This window comes from Dermacentor silvarum, chromosome 3, assembly GCF_013339745.2.
Source record: "Dermacentor silvarum isolate Dsil-2018 chromosome 3, BIME_Dsil_1.4, whole genome shotgun sequence".
Taxonomy (NCBI): domain Eukaryota; kingdom Metazoa; phylum Arthropoda; class Arachnida; order Ixodida; family Ixodidae; genus Dermacentor; species Dermacentor silvarum.
Window position 1 is genome coordinate 221,005,692 of NC_051156.1, and position 12,540 is coordinate 221,018,231.

At 40.7% G+C, this 12,540-nt stretch overlaps 1 protein-coding gene across 1 annotated transcript; it reads right to left on the bottom strand.

The window, feature by feature from the left end:
- Window positions 1–7,743: 7,743 nt before the first annotated feature.
- LOC119446718 (transmembrane protein 134) lies at window positions 7,744–12,540 on the bottom strand. Its single transcript, XM_037711241.2, has 6 exons — window positions 12,189–12,540; window positions 12,008–12,078; window positions 11,850–11,926; window positions 11,101–11,145; window positions 10,944–10,997; window positions 7,744–10,597 (listed from the first exon to the last, which is right to left on the bottom strand). Exons 1-6 carry the CDS (start codon window positions 12,402–12,404, stop codon window positions 10,518–10,520), a joined length of 543 nt encoding a protein of 180 aa, XP_037567169.1. The 5' UTR covers window positions 12,405–12,540; the 3' UTR covers window positions 7,744–10,517.

Below are 12,540 nucleotides of genomic sequence, written 5' to 3' on the forward strand. Positions count from 1 at the left end.
GATCATAGAAACAGGTTAAATCAACAGAACCACCAGTGGCTCACAATAAAAAAAGAAACTACAGTCGCACGTTAATTATCAAAGTAGGCAGTCTCCTTGTCGTTCAATGTGATTGTGGTTTGACTGACACATGCTTCTCCCCTTTTCTTCATATGGTATGATTCTATCAGCTCGCGAGTTAGCTGGTCTTGATGTCTAAAAATAATTGGTTTCTTTGAAAGCACAGTAGCAACCACAGCTCCTATGACGGTCAGCAAGATATGATGATCCTGATGCTTTAACAATGCGTGATATCACGTAGCCTGAGGCGATCGTTGATGCATCGTTCGGACTGTCCCACGTGCACTTTGCCGTAAGAAAGGAGAACCATCAACTGTGCCAGATAGATTTGACAAATTAGGTGCAATGTTTCACAGTGCAAACGATAATGCTTTTGTTCTGATAACGCCCGTACTTACACGTGAAAGGTTATTTTTTGTGATAAACAAGACATCAATCTTATACCTAGCACCAACATGCTTCAAGTTATGTGCCATGCTGTGTACATACAGAACGAGTGCTGTCTTTTTTTTTTTTTTTTTTTGTCATTTGAGCTGCTTTTTTTGAAAATCATTCTCTTTTTTTCTACCTTTTATTTTCTTTGCTAAGTTCTTGGATACAGAAGTATACTTCTCCAGGGTAACCTGCATCATGAAATTTTTCTCATTCAAGAGGTGTAAGCAAGGCTTTTGTAAAGCAGACATAAAGCTAGCTTTTACTATTCCCCTCTTGACCAACTTAGAAATTACCAGGCCTGAAGTTCAATACTGGTGTTGCAATTCTTGGTGAAAGTGTATGTGGGACAGTTCAGAAAATGCTTCAACAATCGCGTCAGGGAACATCATGCATTGTTAATTAAAAGCATCAGGATCTTCACATCTTGCTAACCATTGCAAAAACTGTGGTTGCTATTCTGTTTTCAAGGAAACAGATTATTTCAGACATAAAGATCAGTTAACTCATGAGCTCGTAGAATCATACATATGAAGAAAAGGGGGTAAGCGTGCCTCAGTCAAGTCACGAATCATTTTTTGCTATAAGGAGTCCACCTACCTTCATAATTAACAGGATTTTTTTTTTAATTTTAAGTCAATTTCTGTAACTGGTGGTTTTGTTGATTTACCTTGTTTCTATGCTTCTCTGTTGTGTGTGCACTAGAAATCATGTAACTACCTCTGTGTGCTCTATAAAAATTTTCACTTGTGAGTGAAGTGCTGTCCTCTGTAATCGTTTGTGTGTGCTGGTACGCTTTAAGATCTGTCCAACGTGATTTCGGAAGCAGTAATGCACCAGCCATGTACTTCTGATCAATGAAATGCACTAGCTAGTCCTGTTCCTATATTTCTTCCCTTGTGACTTTGGTAATCTGTGAAGCACAGTAGATTGAACAGAGGCACCACACATGATATTCATGGCTGTTTGATGACATCCTGACAGAGTGGACCTGAAAATGTTTACTCCCCATGCAGCCAAAAGAAGCTTAAGTTATGGAAACTGAGGCAATACTATACACCTTGGGGTGTTGCCATAGATCTGGCAACACTAAGATCGCCAGCAGAAAAGGTCCTGCCATGAATGTCCAGGCCTCTGAAATGCAGTGAGCTGCACAAGTTTGTGCTGCTCTGATACAGTTGGGCTGCTCATTGCTTTCTGGCATCTCTAGGGGCAGTCACAACATGTAATGTGCAGTTGACTCCTGCATACTATGAGGCTGGAGGTCTCATTAAAAAAAAAAAAACTTAATTTTTGAGTAGTTTGGGTCTGAAGTCTACAAAGGCGTAGCACAGTGTCGGTAGTATGTACTATAGAATGTAAACCTGAATTCCAGGCTGCATGCACAAGGTTCACAGAATTCTAGCTTTTTCATATAACCCGAGCTCTATTAACTTTTGCAGCCTATAGCACACTCAACGTGAGCTTGAATTTTACAATGCAAGATGTATCGTGCACTATTTGCACTGCTTGCATTTACTGCATGCACTGGATCATTTTGAAGGGTGCATGCAGTTTTACATGACGTCCACTATGACAAGTCATTGAATCAAGCAGCATCCTGTCTGTTGGCTTATCCAATGAATACACTCTGAAAGTGATATCCACAAACACAATCAACCAATAGGAGACTTCAGTGTTTTGACACTGTCTAGAACAGCACCTCCCATCTTCCTGCCTTGTGCCGTTTCCTTTTTCTGAGCTTAAGCCCAACATTCAGCACTCCTAGCCCATGCAAGGTGCTAGGGAGCTAACCTAATTTATAAAAACTCATGTCACAGGCAATTCTCGCCCTTCTTTTTTGCCTTTCTAATGTGGCAGTTACCCACTTCTGTATGCTATCAGTCACATGATTTTGTGAGCCTGATATTCGCAATTCGAATTCTTCATACAGCATTTTATTTACAAGATCAGTAGAAAAATGCTAGGATAGGAGGAAAGAGCTACTTGTTAGCAGCTTGGCAACGTTCCTACCTCATTTTCATGGCACAGAAATCAACAGAGTGCACGTATCCTCATGAGAACTAAGGACAACTCACAAACATAATCACTACTCAAGTTGGGTTCTTATTTACTGGTATCTTATGAACATTAAAAAAATAAAATTTTTTTTTGTTAAGGTATCATGGTTAAATGCCCAAAGCTTCGTCCCACTGTATGTGGACAAAGTAACAGTCTCCGTATTTGTTATGGTAAAATCTGCTTTTCTTAGCCTAAACACATAAATGAAGATGACATTTTGTGGTGCATTGGCATGTTGATGCTGCAGCCTGGATTTTTGTGTGATCATACGGCATTTGAAACAGACTTCACACATTCTTTTTGTCGTCTGTAACAACACAACAGTCCAGTTCAAATCAGCGTCAATATTCTCAATAGCTGAAGGCAAGAACATCATTCAGCTACTGCTATACAATTCCACATGCATCTGATATCCCCAGGATGGACATGCTGTGTAATCACTTCTGAGGTAATATTGAAAACGATTGAAGGCAATGTGCAATATAATGTGCAGGGGTCTCGTGAGTATGTGCAATGCTTCATGTGTGCAGATTATAATCGTACATAACTTGTACAAACAGATGTATCCAAATGCTTCCAAGTGCATGCCAAGAGACTGGCACCATCTCTGAAGAGCATGCATAGCCTATTTGAGAAAAAATAAAGTAATCCCTTCATTACAACTGTCATGGAAAAGAAAACAAATGGAGAGAGACAATAACCACAATAGCAAAGCTATGACTTATAATTAGAGGAGTTGAAGCGAGTAAACTTAAAAGGAAAGAACCTTATTAAAAAAACTAGTTTAAATGGCTAGAGGAGCTTGCCTCAAGCAGTAACATGAATATCTGCAGTAACATTAATATTTTTCTTTGTACAAACAAAAAAAAAAATGTTACCTGGATTTTAAGTCGTCACAGCTAAAGAGGTGCCATATTTTCGACACTTATTATATCGTGTTGCTTTGCTGTTACTTTGAACCTGGGAGCATGAAAGAGATGGGATATGTTCATCTGGACAATCTATTATCTGTACACACTTAACCCTTTATTGACGAGTGTTGCCTACAGGCAACATACCAGAAAAAAAAAAATGTTTTTCTTGCCAAGTTTCCGTATTGAGTATGAAGTTTCTGGCTAAATGTATTCGTCCAACACTGAATGACAGGCAGCAAGCGCCATTAGTTCGTTTGGAGCAAGAACAAGGACAAGGAAGAAGTTTGGCTGTGACTCATTGTCTTTTGAAAGCAAGGTGAGAGGAGGCAGGTTGATTCAAGATATCCAACTATGGTAGCGTCACACATATGTGATGTAAAGCAAATGAAATGTGTACCTATGGTTCACATATAATGAGAGCTGTCTATACAAATTAAAAACGAAGCCTTACGTGGCTTGGGGTGAAGCCCACTTCCAGTTTCCTGCCTAGGGTTTTCCCCCTATTGCTGAAAAAATTTGCGCAAAATATTTTTTTCTTTTTGTTGGTTACGGTTATTCTTGATGTGTTTTGCAGTTTTAGATAGAAAATAAACATTTTTTCTGGGTTTTTATGTCTCGTCATTAAAGGGTTAAACCCTCCTCCCTCTCCCCTCAATTCTCATCATGGGACATCAAAATACAATTTCGTTGACATGCACCAAGTCGCTGTGAATAAGAAAGTATTGCTAAATGAATAATTGCACATACAAAAAGGACAGGCAAGACAAGCATGTTTGTGTCTGTTGCCCATTTAACATCATGTTATTAGCACCCTATCGAGTGAGGCTAGCTTAGCAGGGCTATTTGAAGAATTATCAGGTATTGCCTGGGATATTATTGGCCTAGTGAGGTGAGAAGAACTGGTGAGGCTTATACAGTGCTGACTAACGGCCACGCCCTCTGCAACAGAGGTCTTCCAGATAGGAGAGAATTCGGAGTAGGATTTCTAGTCCACAAGGACATAGCGGGCAACATTGATGAATTCTACAGTATTAATGAGAGGGTAGCAGTTGTCCTAATAAAGCTGAATAGGAGGTATAGAATGAAGGTTGTACAAGAGTACACCCCAACCTCCAGTCACGATGATGAAGAAATAGAACAGTTTTATAAGGATGTTGAATTAGCAATGAGAAAGGTGCAAACTCAGTATACTGTAGTCATGGGCGACTTCAACGCAAAAGCGGGGAAACAGCAGGCTGGCGAGCAAGCAATTGGTAACTACGGCATCGATTCTAGGAACACTAGAGGAGAGATATTGGTAAAATTCGCGGAAAGGATAAGGCTCCGAATAATGAATGCTTTTTCAGGAAGCGCCGCAACAGGAAGTGCACCTGGAAAAGCCCAAATGGAAAAACAAGGAATGAAATAGATTTCATACTCTGCCGATCCCAGCATAGTGCAGGATGTAGAAGTGTTGGGTAGGGTAAAGTGCAGTGACCATAGGTTAGTGAGGTCTAGGATTTCCCTCAATTTGAAGAGAGAAAGAATAAAGTTAGTTATGAAGAAACAGGCCAACCTAGACGCAATAAGGGTAAAAGTAGACCAATTCAGGCTGGTGCTCGCAAACAAATATGCAGCTTTAGAACAGAAAGATAAAGACAACATAGAGGTAATGAATGAAGCCATAACTAGGTTGATCTCAGAAGCAGCAATTGAAGTGGGAGGTAAGGCACCAAGGCAAGCAGTAGGTAAGCTCTCCCAAGGAACAAAGGACCTAATAAAGAAATGAAAAAACATGAAAGTGTCGAACACGAGAGATCAGATAGAATTCGCTGAACTGTCGAAACTGATCAACCAGAAGAAAGTAAGGGATATCCGAAATTATAACGTGGAAAAGATTGAGGAAGCAGTAAAATATGGACGCAGCATGAAATCAGTGAGAAGAAAACTAGGCATAGGACAAGGCAAAATGTATGCACTGAAAGATAAGCAGGGTAATATCATCAGCAATTTCGATGACATAGTAAAAGCAGCAGAAGAATTCTATACTGACCTGTACAGTTCCCAGAGCAGCCAAGCTACTTTCATTCGAAGTAGTGATGAACAGGCTACAGGGGCCCCTTCTATAACTAGCGATGAAGTTAGAAGGGCCTTGAAAGACATGACCAGGAGAAAATCTGTTGCAGAAGATGGAATAACAGTCTATTTAATCAAGGATGGAGGAGATATCATACTTGAAAAGCTTGCGGCCCTTTATACGCAATGCCTCACGACTTCAAGTGCACCAGAAAGCTGGAAGAACGCCAACATTATACTCATTCATAAGAAGGGAGACGTTAAAGAATTGAATTATAGACCCATTAGCTTGCTCTCAGTATTGTATAAAATCTTCACTAAGGTAATTTCAAATAGAACCAGGGCAACATTTGACTTCAGCCAACCAAGAGAACAGGCTGGCTTCAGGAAGGGATATTCTACAATGGATCATATCCATGTCATCAATCAGGTAATAGAGAAATCTGCGGAGTACAATCAGCCTCTCTATATGACTTTCACAGATTATGAAAAAGCATTTGATTTAGTAGAGATACCAGCAGTCATAGAGGCATTGTGTAATGAAGGAGTACAGGAGGCATATGTGAATATATTGGCAAATATCTACAAGGATTGCACAGCAACCTTGGTTCTCCACAAGAAAACTAGAAAGTTACCTATCAAGAAAGGGGTCAGGCAAGGAGACACAATCTCTCCAATGCTATTCACTGCATGCTTAGAAGTATTCAAGCTCTTAGACTGGGAAGGCTTAGGAGTGAGGATCAACGGCAAATATCTCAGCAAACTTCCTATTCAGCAACAATAGGGGCGAATTACAGCAGATTATTGAGGATCTAAACCGAGAAAGTGTAAGAGTGGGGTTGAAGATTAATATGTAGAAGACAGACATAACGTTCAATAGCCTGGCAAGGAAACAAGAATTCAGGATCGCCAGTCAGCCTCTATAGTCTGTAAAGGAGTACGTTTATCTAGGTCAATTAATCACAGGGAACCCTGATCATGAGAAAGAAATTTACAAAAGAATAAAATTGGGTTGGAGAGCATACGGCAGGCATTTAAAATCCTGACTGGGAGATTACCACTGTCGTTGAAAAGAAAAGTGTACAATCATTACATTCTACCGGTGCTAACATATGGGGCAGAAGCTTGGAGGTTAACAAAGAAGCTCGAGAACAAGTTAAGGACCACACAAAGAGCAATGGAACGAAAAATGTTAGGTCTAATGTGGATCAGAGAACAAACGGGGATAGCCGATATTCTAGTTGACATTAAGAGGAAAAAGTGGAGCTGGGCAGGCCATGTAATGCATAGGATGGATAATCGGTGGACCATTAGAGTTAAAGAATGGATACCAAGAGAAGGGAAGTGCAGTCAAGGACGGCAGAAAACTAGGTGGAGTGATGAAGTTAGGAAATTCGCAGGCGCAATTTGGAATCAGCTAGCGCAAGACAGGGGTAATTGGAGATTGGAGGGAGAGGCCTTCGTCCTGCAGTAGACATAAATATAGGCTAATGATGATGATATTAACTAGCCCAGCAGATAGATATCTGTGGCAGCAACCTCCGCAACGAGAGAGTGCAGCATATGGTAAATACAGTTCGTGCTCATATTCAGTCTAAACTGGTTAGGGTTAAATAAAAAGCACTAGGGCCGGTATTTTGTAGTGATGCCTTATGCCTTATTCTATACTAGTCTTATCATCCACCGCTCACGGCCAACTGATCCCGTTGATAACGTGAGCAGACCATCGCTCTGACCACTGACCAAGCGTGAAAAGGCATTAGCATCGGAAAGGCATCGCTACAAAATACTGGCCTAGGACTACAAAAGTTCATTACCTGTTTCAAATTGAACTGCCTACTAGTGGCGTACAATCGTCATCAATATGAAAGGGAACGGCAAATTTTTTTTTTGTTTAACTATGTTAAGTCGTTATGCATGAATTCAAATCTAAGAACTTGATATTTAACAACCAAGTTTTACTGATTCACTTTTAGTATCAGTGACCACTTTTATCGAAGGCACGTGTGTTTAGCCCCTACGGTGTTTGAAAAAAATTAGGTGTTCCCTTTCATATTGATGAAGACTACATTTGTACTGAGTCTGATGGTCAATTGTGGAGGTGTTAGGAAAAGTATCAAGCCCATCCTGCACATCATGACAGTAATAAAGACAGTCCAAATACACACGTAAAGGATTTTCTATTTATTACAGCTCTGTCCCAAATAATTGTACATGAGGCTTTGATCAACAGTGAGCATTTTTATTAAAATAATATGGCTGGAATGCACCACATTCTGCATGGTATTTGGCCACAGTGAAGTCCCCAAGTTCACATGTTTGAAGGGTTCAAAGAGGGCATGAGGTTTTGAAAGGCTGTTCCATAAAATGCCTTAACCAACAACCCAGAAAAGGAATCGTGCTTTCCATTTACAGGTGAAAAATGTGAGAAACACTTCACCATTACAGCACACAAAATATGCAGAAAAATATGCAGTCTATGAGAGGTTTGTTGGAAAATCCTGACATCAGAGAAAACATTGCCATAGACTACATTGGCATATAGCGTGAAACATAGCACACTTCAATGACAAAACGTTGAGCAGTAATAAAACATTAAAAGTGCAAATTTGTAGATGACACAATTTAGAATGCCTGAGCCTACGCATAAATATTTTGAACTTCTTTTTTTTTTTTTTTTTTAGAGGCCCGAAAAAATAAAAACATGGTCATTAGGATTGTGGACCAAATGTTTATATGGCTGACAATGTACATGCCCACAGAAGTCCCACTAAACTCTAAAATGGCTCTGTGCATACTGCCTACTTTTTTTTTCTCTCAATTTGAGAGCCTTTACTGTAAAAGCTGCAAAATTGCCCCTGCAATGTTGAACAACTCTGGAAGTGCTATACAGTTGTTTATCAGCAGTACAGCCTGTTTCCAAAACATCCGCAGTATTTAAAATAGGAGTATACAACACAAGGCCTAGTTACTTCGAAACATAGGCTGCAACTGTGATGGACTAGATGGATTCAGTTGCATGGACAATGGCATTGACAAGAGTACATACACTCTGGTGCAACTACTATTCACCATTAAAGCATGCAACTGCTCACAAAAGAAAGGGTATATAAATAGCAACACTACCTATTTAGTAAATGTAAACTTAAATACACAATCCTAGGAACATTAAGAACGTAAATGTTGGCACACAATCAGAATACCTCAGCTAGAAATAACTTGCCTCACACCATCACGTGTGACTGTAATGTTGCAAACCACACCACACGACGCACGTGTACAAAATGTTGCATAAAAAGAAACGCCAGGTACACACAAGTCTTCTGTTGAACCGCTCACTCATTTGTGCTCAAATTTTGCCCAGGGGTGACATTCTGCAGCAAACAAATTTTAATACCACATTTGGGTGCATTACTTGGCCGTTTTGTACCGATAAATCACAAATGTGCATAGTCTTTCAGAATGCTACCCAGCAAATTTAGAATTTGCAAGGAACAGAGCAGTGGCACTATGCATACCTTGTTTCACCATCAAAGTGGGAGATAGCAACACCATTACTACAAATTCTTTTTTCTGTAACTGCAGATGACACATACTTACGATTTATTTTGGATGAACCAGCTGAGCAATTCACCCAAATGCAGCATAACAAAATAGCCACCAAGAAATACCAGCTTTATCTAGAATTTTAGCACTAACAAGCCAGCAGTTCAGCTAAAAGGGCCATGTATACCTGGCAATATGCAACATTCAGTGGAAGCCTTTCATACCAGCTGCACTCAGAGGCAGCTCACACAGTTCTTATGAACATTCGGTGTGGGTCACAATTCCACTTAAAATACCAAGGGGAAAAAGTTACTTGTACAGTAAATCATTGCTACAATGACATGCTATATAATCAATGAATGTGGATAACGAAATGCAATACTAACTGCTGAATGCTCTACTGCCTGTAATATGAATGGCAGAATCAGAAAGTAATGCTGATGGCAAAGCAAAATAGTTGCCACACTCGAATTCCTAGTAATGAGGTCTCACAAGATATTAACTTAGCCACACAGCCAAAGAGTATTTTGACCTGGGGTCAGCGTGGACCATTAGACACACTGTGACAATCACATCTATCTTGTGTCAGTGGTAATTGAATTAATGGATACAAGTATCGCAACACAACAGTTCACTACCATACGTCGACAGCAAACATAAGCTGTGGGACATCAAGCAGAGCATTTATCTGAGAGTTGCACCACATTGTAAGCCTGCGTCACTGGTGGCAGTCATAGCTGCAATGTGTTTTAGCTTGAAAAGGCAAGACAGCACACACTTAAGCACGAGTTCTTCAAATCCCCAGTCGAGCTGCCACAAAATAACTTCAGAATGTTATGAATTGGCATTATAGACCCTCAGTGCCATTTTGTGCACGAACTTACAGAGAGCAACGCTCAAACCATTCATCATAATGGCCACTTGGCTCTCACACTCTGCTGGCACAGTTGAACTGAATGTGCACGAACACTGCCCGCTGGAATAAGGCCTCAGCAAGCATAGAGAAATGTCATAGTTCAATGTCACAACACGCTACAAACGGCAAACATGCTTTGAAGGGTGCAGCATGCTATGGAACCTGGGAGAAAAAAATCACAGATACCAATTCTCTTCTGCTTTCCATAAAGATTAGCATCTTGACCTCCATGAGCAACTAATTTCCCTCCCCTAGCAGATACCAAGTCTTGCAGGGGGCTTATTGGACTTCACAGACACGAAGTCAAGGATACTCTTAGGCAGCCTATAATAAATACCCACAGCACAACGTATGCACACACGTAACAGTTCCTTTGGCTTAAATTTCTTCGGCATTTCACTGCCAGTGATCTCCGCACAAAAGCCTCCAAAAATGATGAGAGACAATAATGCGGGGAAGACAGTGGACTGTGTTCTATGGCATAAAATCAGTCTGGTCCACTTTGGTCAACACAGATCACCCACAGTCAAAATCTAGTTAAACAAGGGTAGATTGTAGAAGTCATAGCCACGGCACCCCTTCACAGCACAATACACATACACCACATGGTATGCTGTAAAAACAGAAACAGCACAAGTTATGGTTAGTAAAGGGTATGGTCTGTATAATCAAGTGTAGATGAATACTGCATCGAAATATTTCTTAAAAATTCATTTTTTGCCTGATTATATGTGTAACAGTGAGCAGCCCGTCTAAAATACTGTATGCAGAAAGTGTTTGGCTTCCACGTGGTTTTAAGCAGTGCATGAATTGGGAAGTTGTTTTGAAAAAGTTGAGAGTTAATTCACTAAACAACATAAGTGATGGCAGCTTCATTAGAGCCGCTGAAGTACAGGTGTGAGGGTAAGAATTTGGATATTTAAAAACTATATTTTTACTTTAAGCAAAAGCCAACTTGCCTCCAGGAATGAAACAGATGGCACCAGCAATAAAGAAGACCAGACCTTGGACACCTGTGAGTGCAGCACAACCACATTAATGACTCTGTGACATTTTCCTGTTGGCATAACTATTCATGCTAAATCAAAGTGAGGTGATTCAGTAGCATGCACTTACCAACTCTTGGCAATATCTGCACGACTATCCCAGTAGCAATGAGGCCTGCAAGTTCATTCCAAGAAGACAAGTATAACTTCACACGCCCTTATACAATACGAAAGGAAATGTAATCCACCTGACCACTGTATAACACTACAAAGGCTATTTGGTGAACACAATTTGAATCCTAGGATTTTACGCGCCAAAACCACAGTTTGATTATGAGGCACAGCGTAGTGCCGGATTGATTTTGATCACCTGGGGATCTTTAACGTACCCCCAAAGGAACACAACTTGGCAAACATCTAACATACGTCATATTATACAAAAGGGTTCCAACAAATTGCGAGTCATACGTTCACAACACGCCTTTTATTTTCTAATAAATTCCTACAACCATTTTCCTTTTCTTATGTGAACGAAACTACTAGCACGAGGTAAAGTACCGACCAGTGTGATTGCATAAATAATACTTTTGCAATTTTTTAACAAAAAAGCTGTAAAAGAGCTCAATACAAATTCAGCCCCTTGTGCAGCAGGTCGGAAGTACTCAGCTTGTAAATGATGGTTTTCCATAACGTGAATTCAATGCTAATTAACTTTCACAAGATCAATATGAACAACTGAATAGTAGGCTGACAAGCTAGCTATATAACTGCTACGATAGTTATGTGAAGGCCTCCTATAAAAGTCTTTATAGGAGGCGTTGGTTATGTCTAACACATAATTCCGCGATGTGAATCGTGAAACTGATAAATGCGACTCACCTAGGCCAGTGAGTAACAGGCCAAAAGCTGCCAACATCACTTTCCAGTTTTCGCGCACTTTGGGGTGCGTCCACCACCTATCCGTTAAAGAAGACATAAGTAAACGGAAGTGTTTTGAAGTGCTGGCAAGCGATTCCAATCATAAATCGACCACTTACCCATCTCTGGCGTCGTATTTCTGGAAGTTCGGGTCACACTGGATCAAGGAGTCGCTATCCTTTGACAAGTTCTGCAAATTGATAACAAACAATTTGTGCCTACGTTATAAGAGATGCACAACGGCATCAGTCGACTGTCATCGCGGACAGCACGAATCGACAGTCAGTGCGGATGACTCACGTCCTCAGGAAGCTTCAGTCTGAGAGGTTTGCTGCAGCTGCTCCGATTGTTTCGGTCCCTGGGTTCCTCGACCCGAACGGCGACGCTGTCGGTAGCCGTCATGTCTTGCCGTGGTTTCAGCGGCGTGCTCTCCGTTGTAGAACCGTACGTGCGGACAATGTCGTCGTCGTCTGGGTCAAAGGCATCGTCAATTGTGAAATTAGACTTCCCAGACATTTCACTCTCGCACTCGCTCAAGTTGGCCCCCCCTAAACGTTATTTTGGTCTTTTCTTTCATCAGGATGCGCATGGGATGTGTGGGATGCGCGCAACACAACGTCACGGATTACGTCATGACCTTTACAACCATTTT

What these genes read in the sequence shown, in the direction of transcription:
- LOC119446718 (XM_037711241.2), bottom strand. Translation starts at nt 12,404, where the DNA reads ATGTCTGGGAAGTCTAATTTCACAATTGACGATGCCTTTGACCCAGAC. An exon ending in GACTGAAGCTTCCTGAGGAC is followed by an intron (nt 12,079 to 12,188) that starts GTGAGTCATCCG and finishes ATCAATTTGCAG; the next exon opens with AACTTGTCAAAGGATAGCGA. An exon ending in CATCTGTTTCATTCCTGGAG is followed by an intron (nt 10,598 to 10,943) that starts GCAAGTTGGCTT and finishes CTGTTTTTACAG; the next exon opens with CATACCATGTGGTGTATGTG.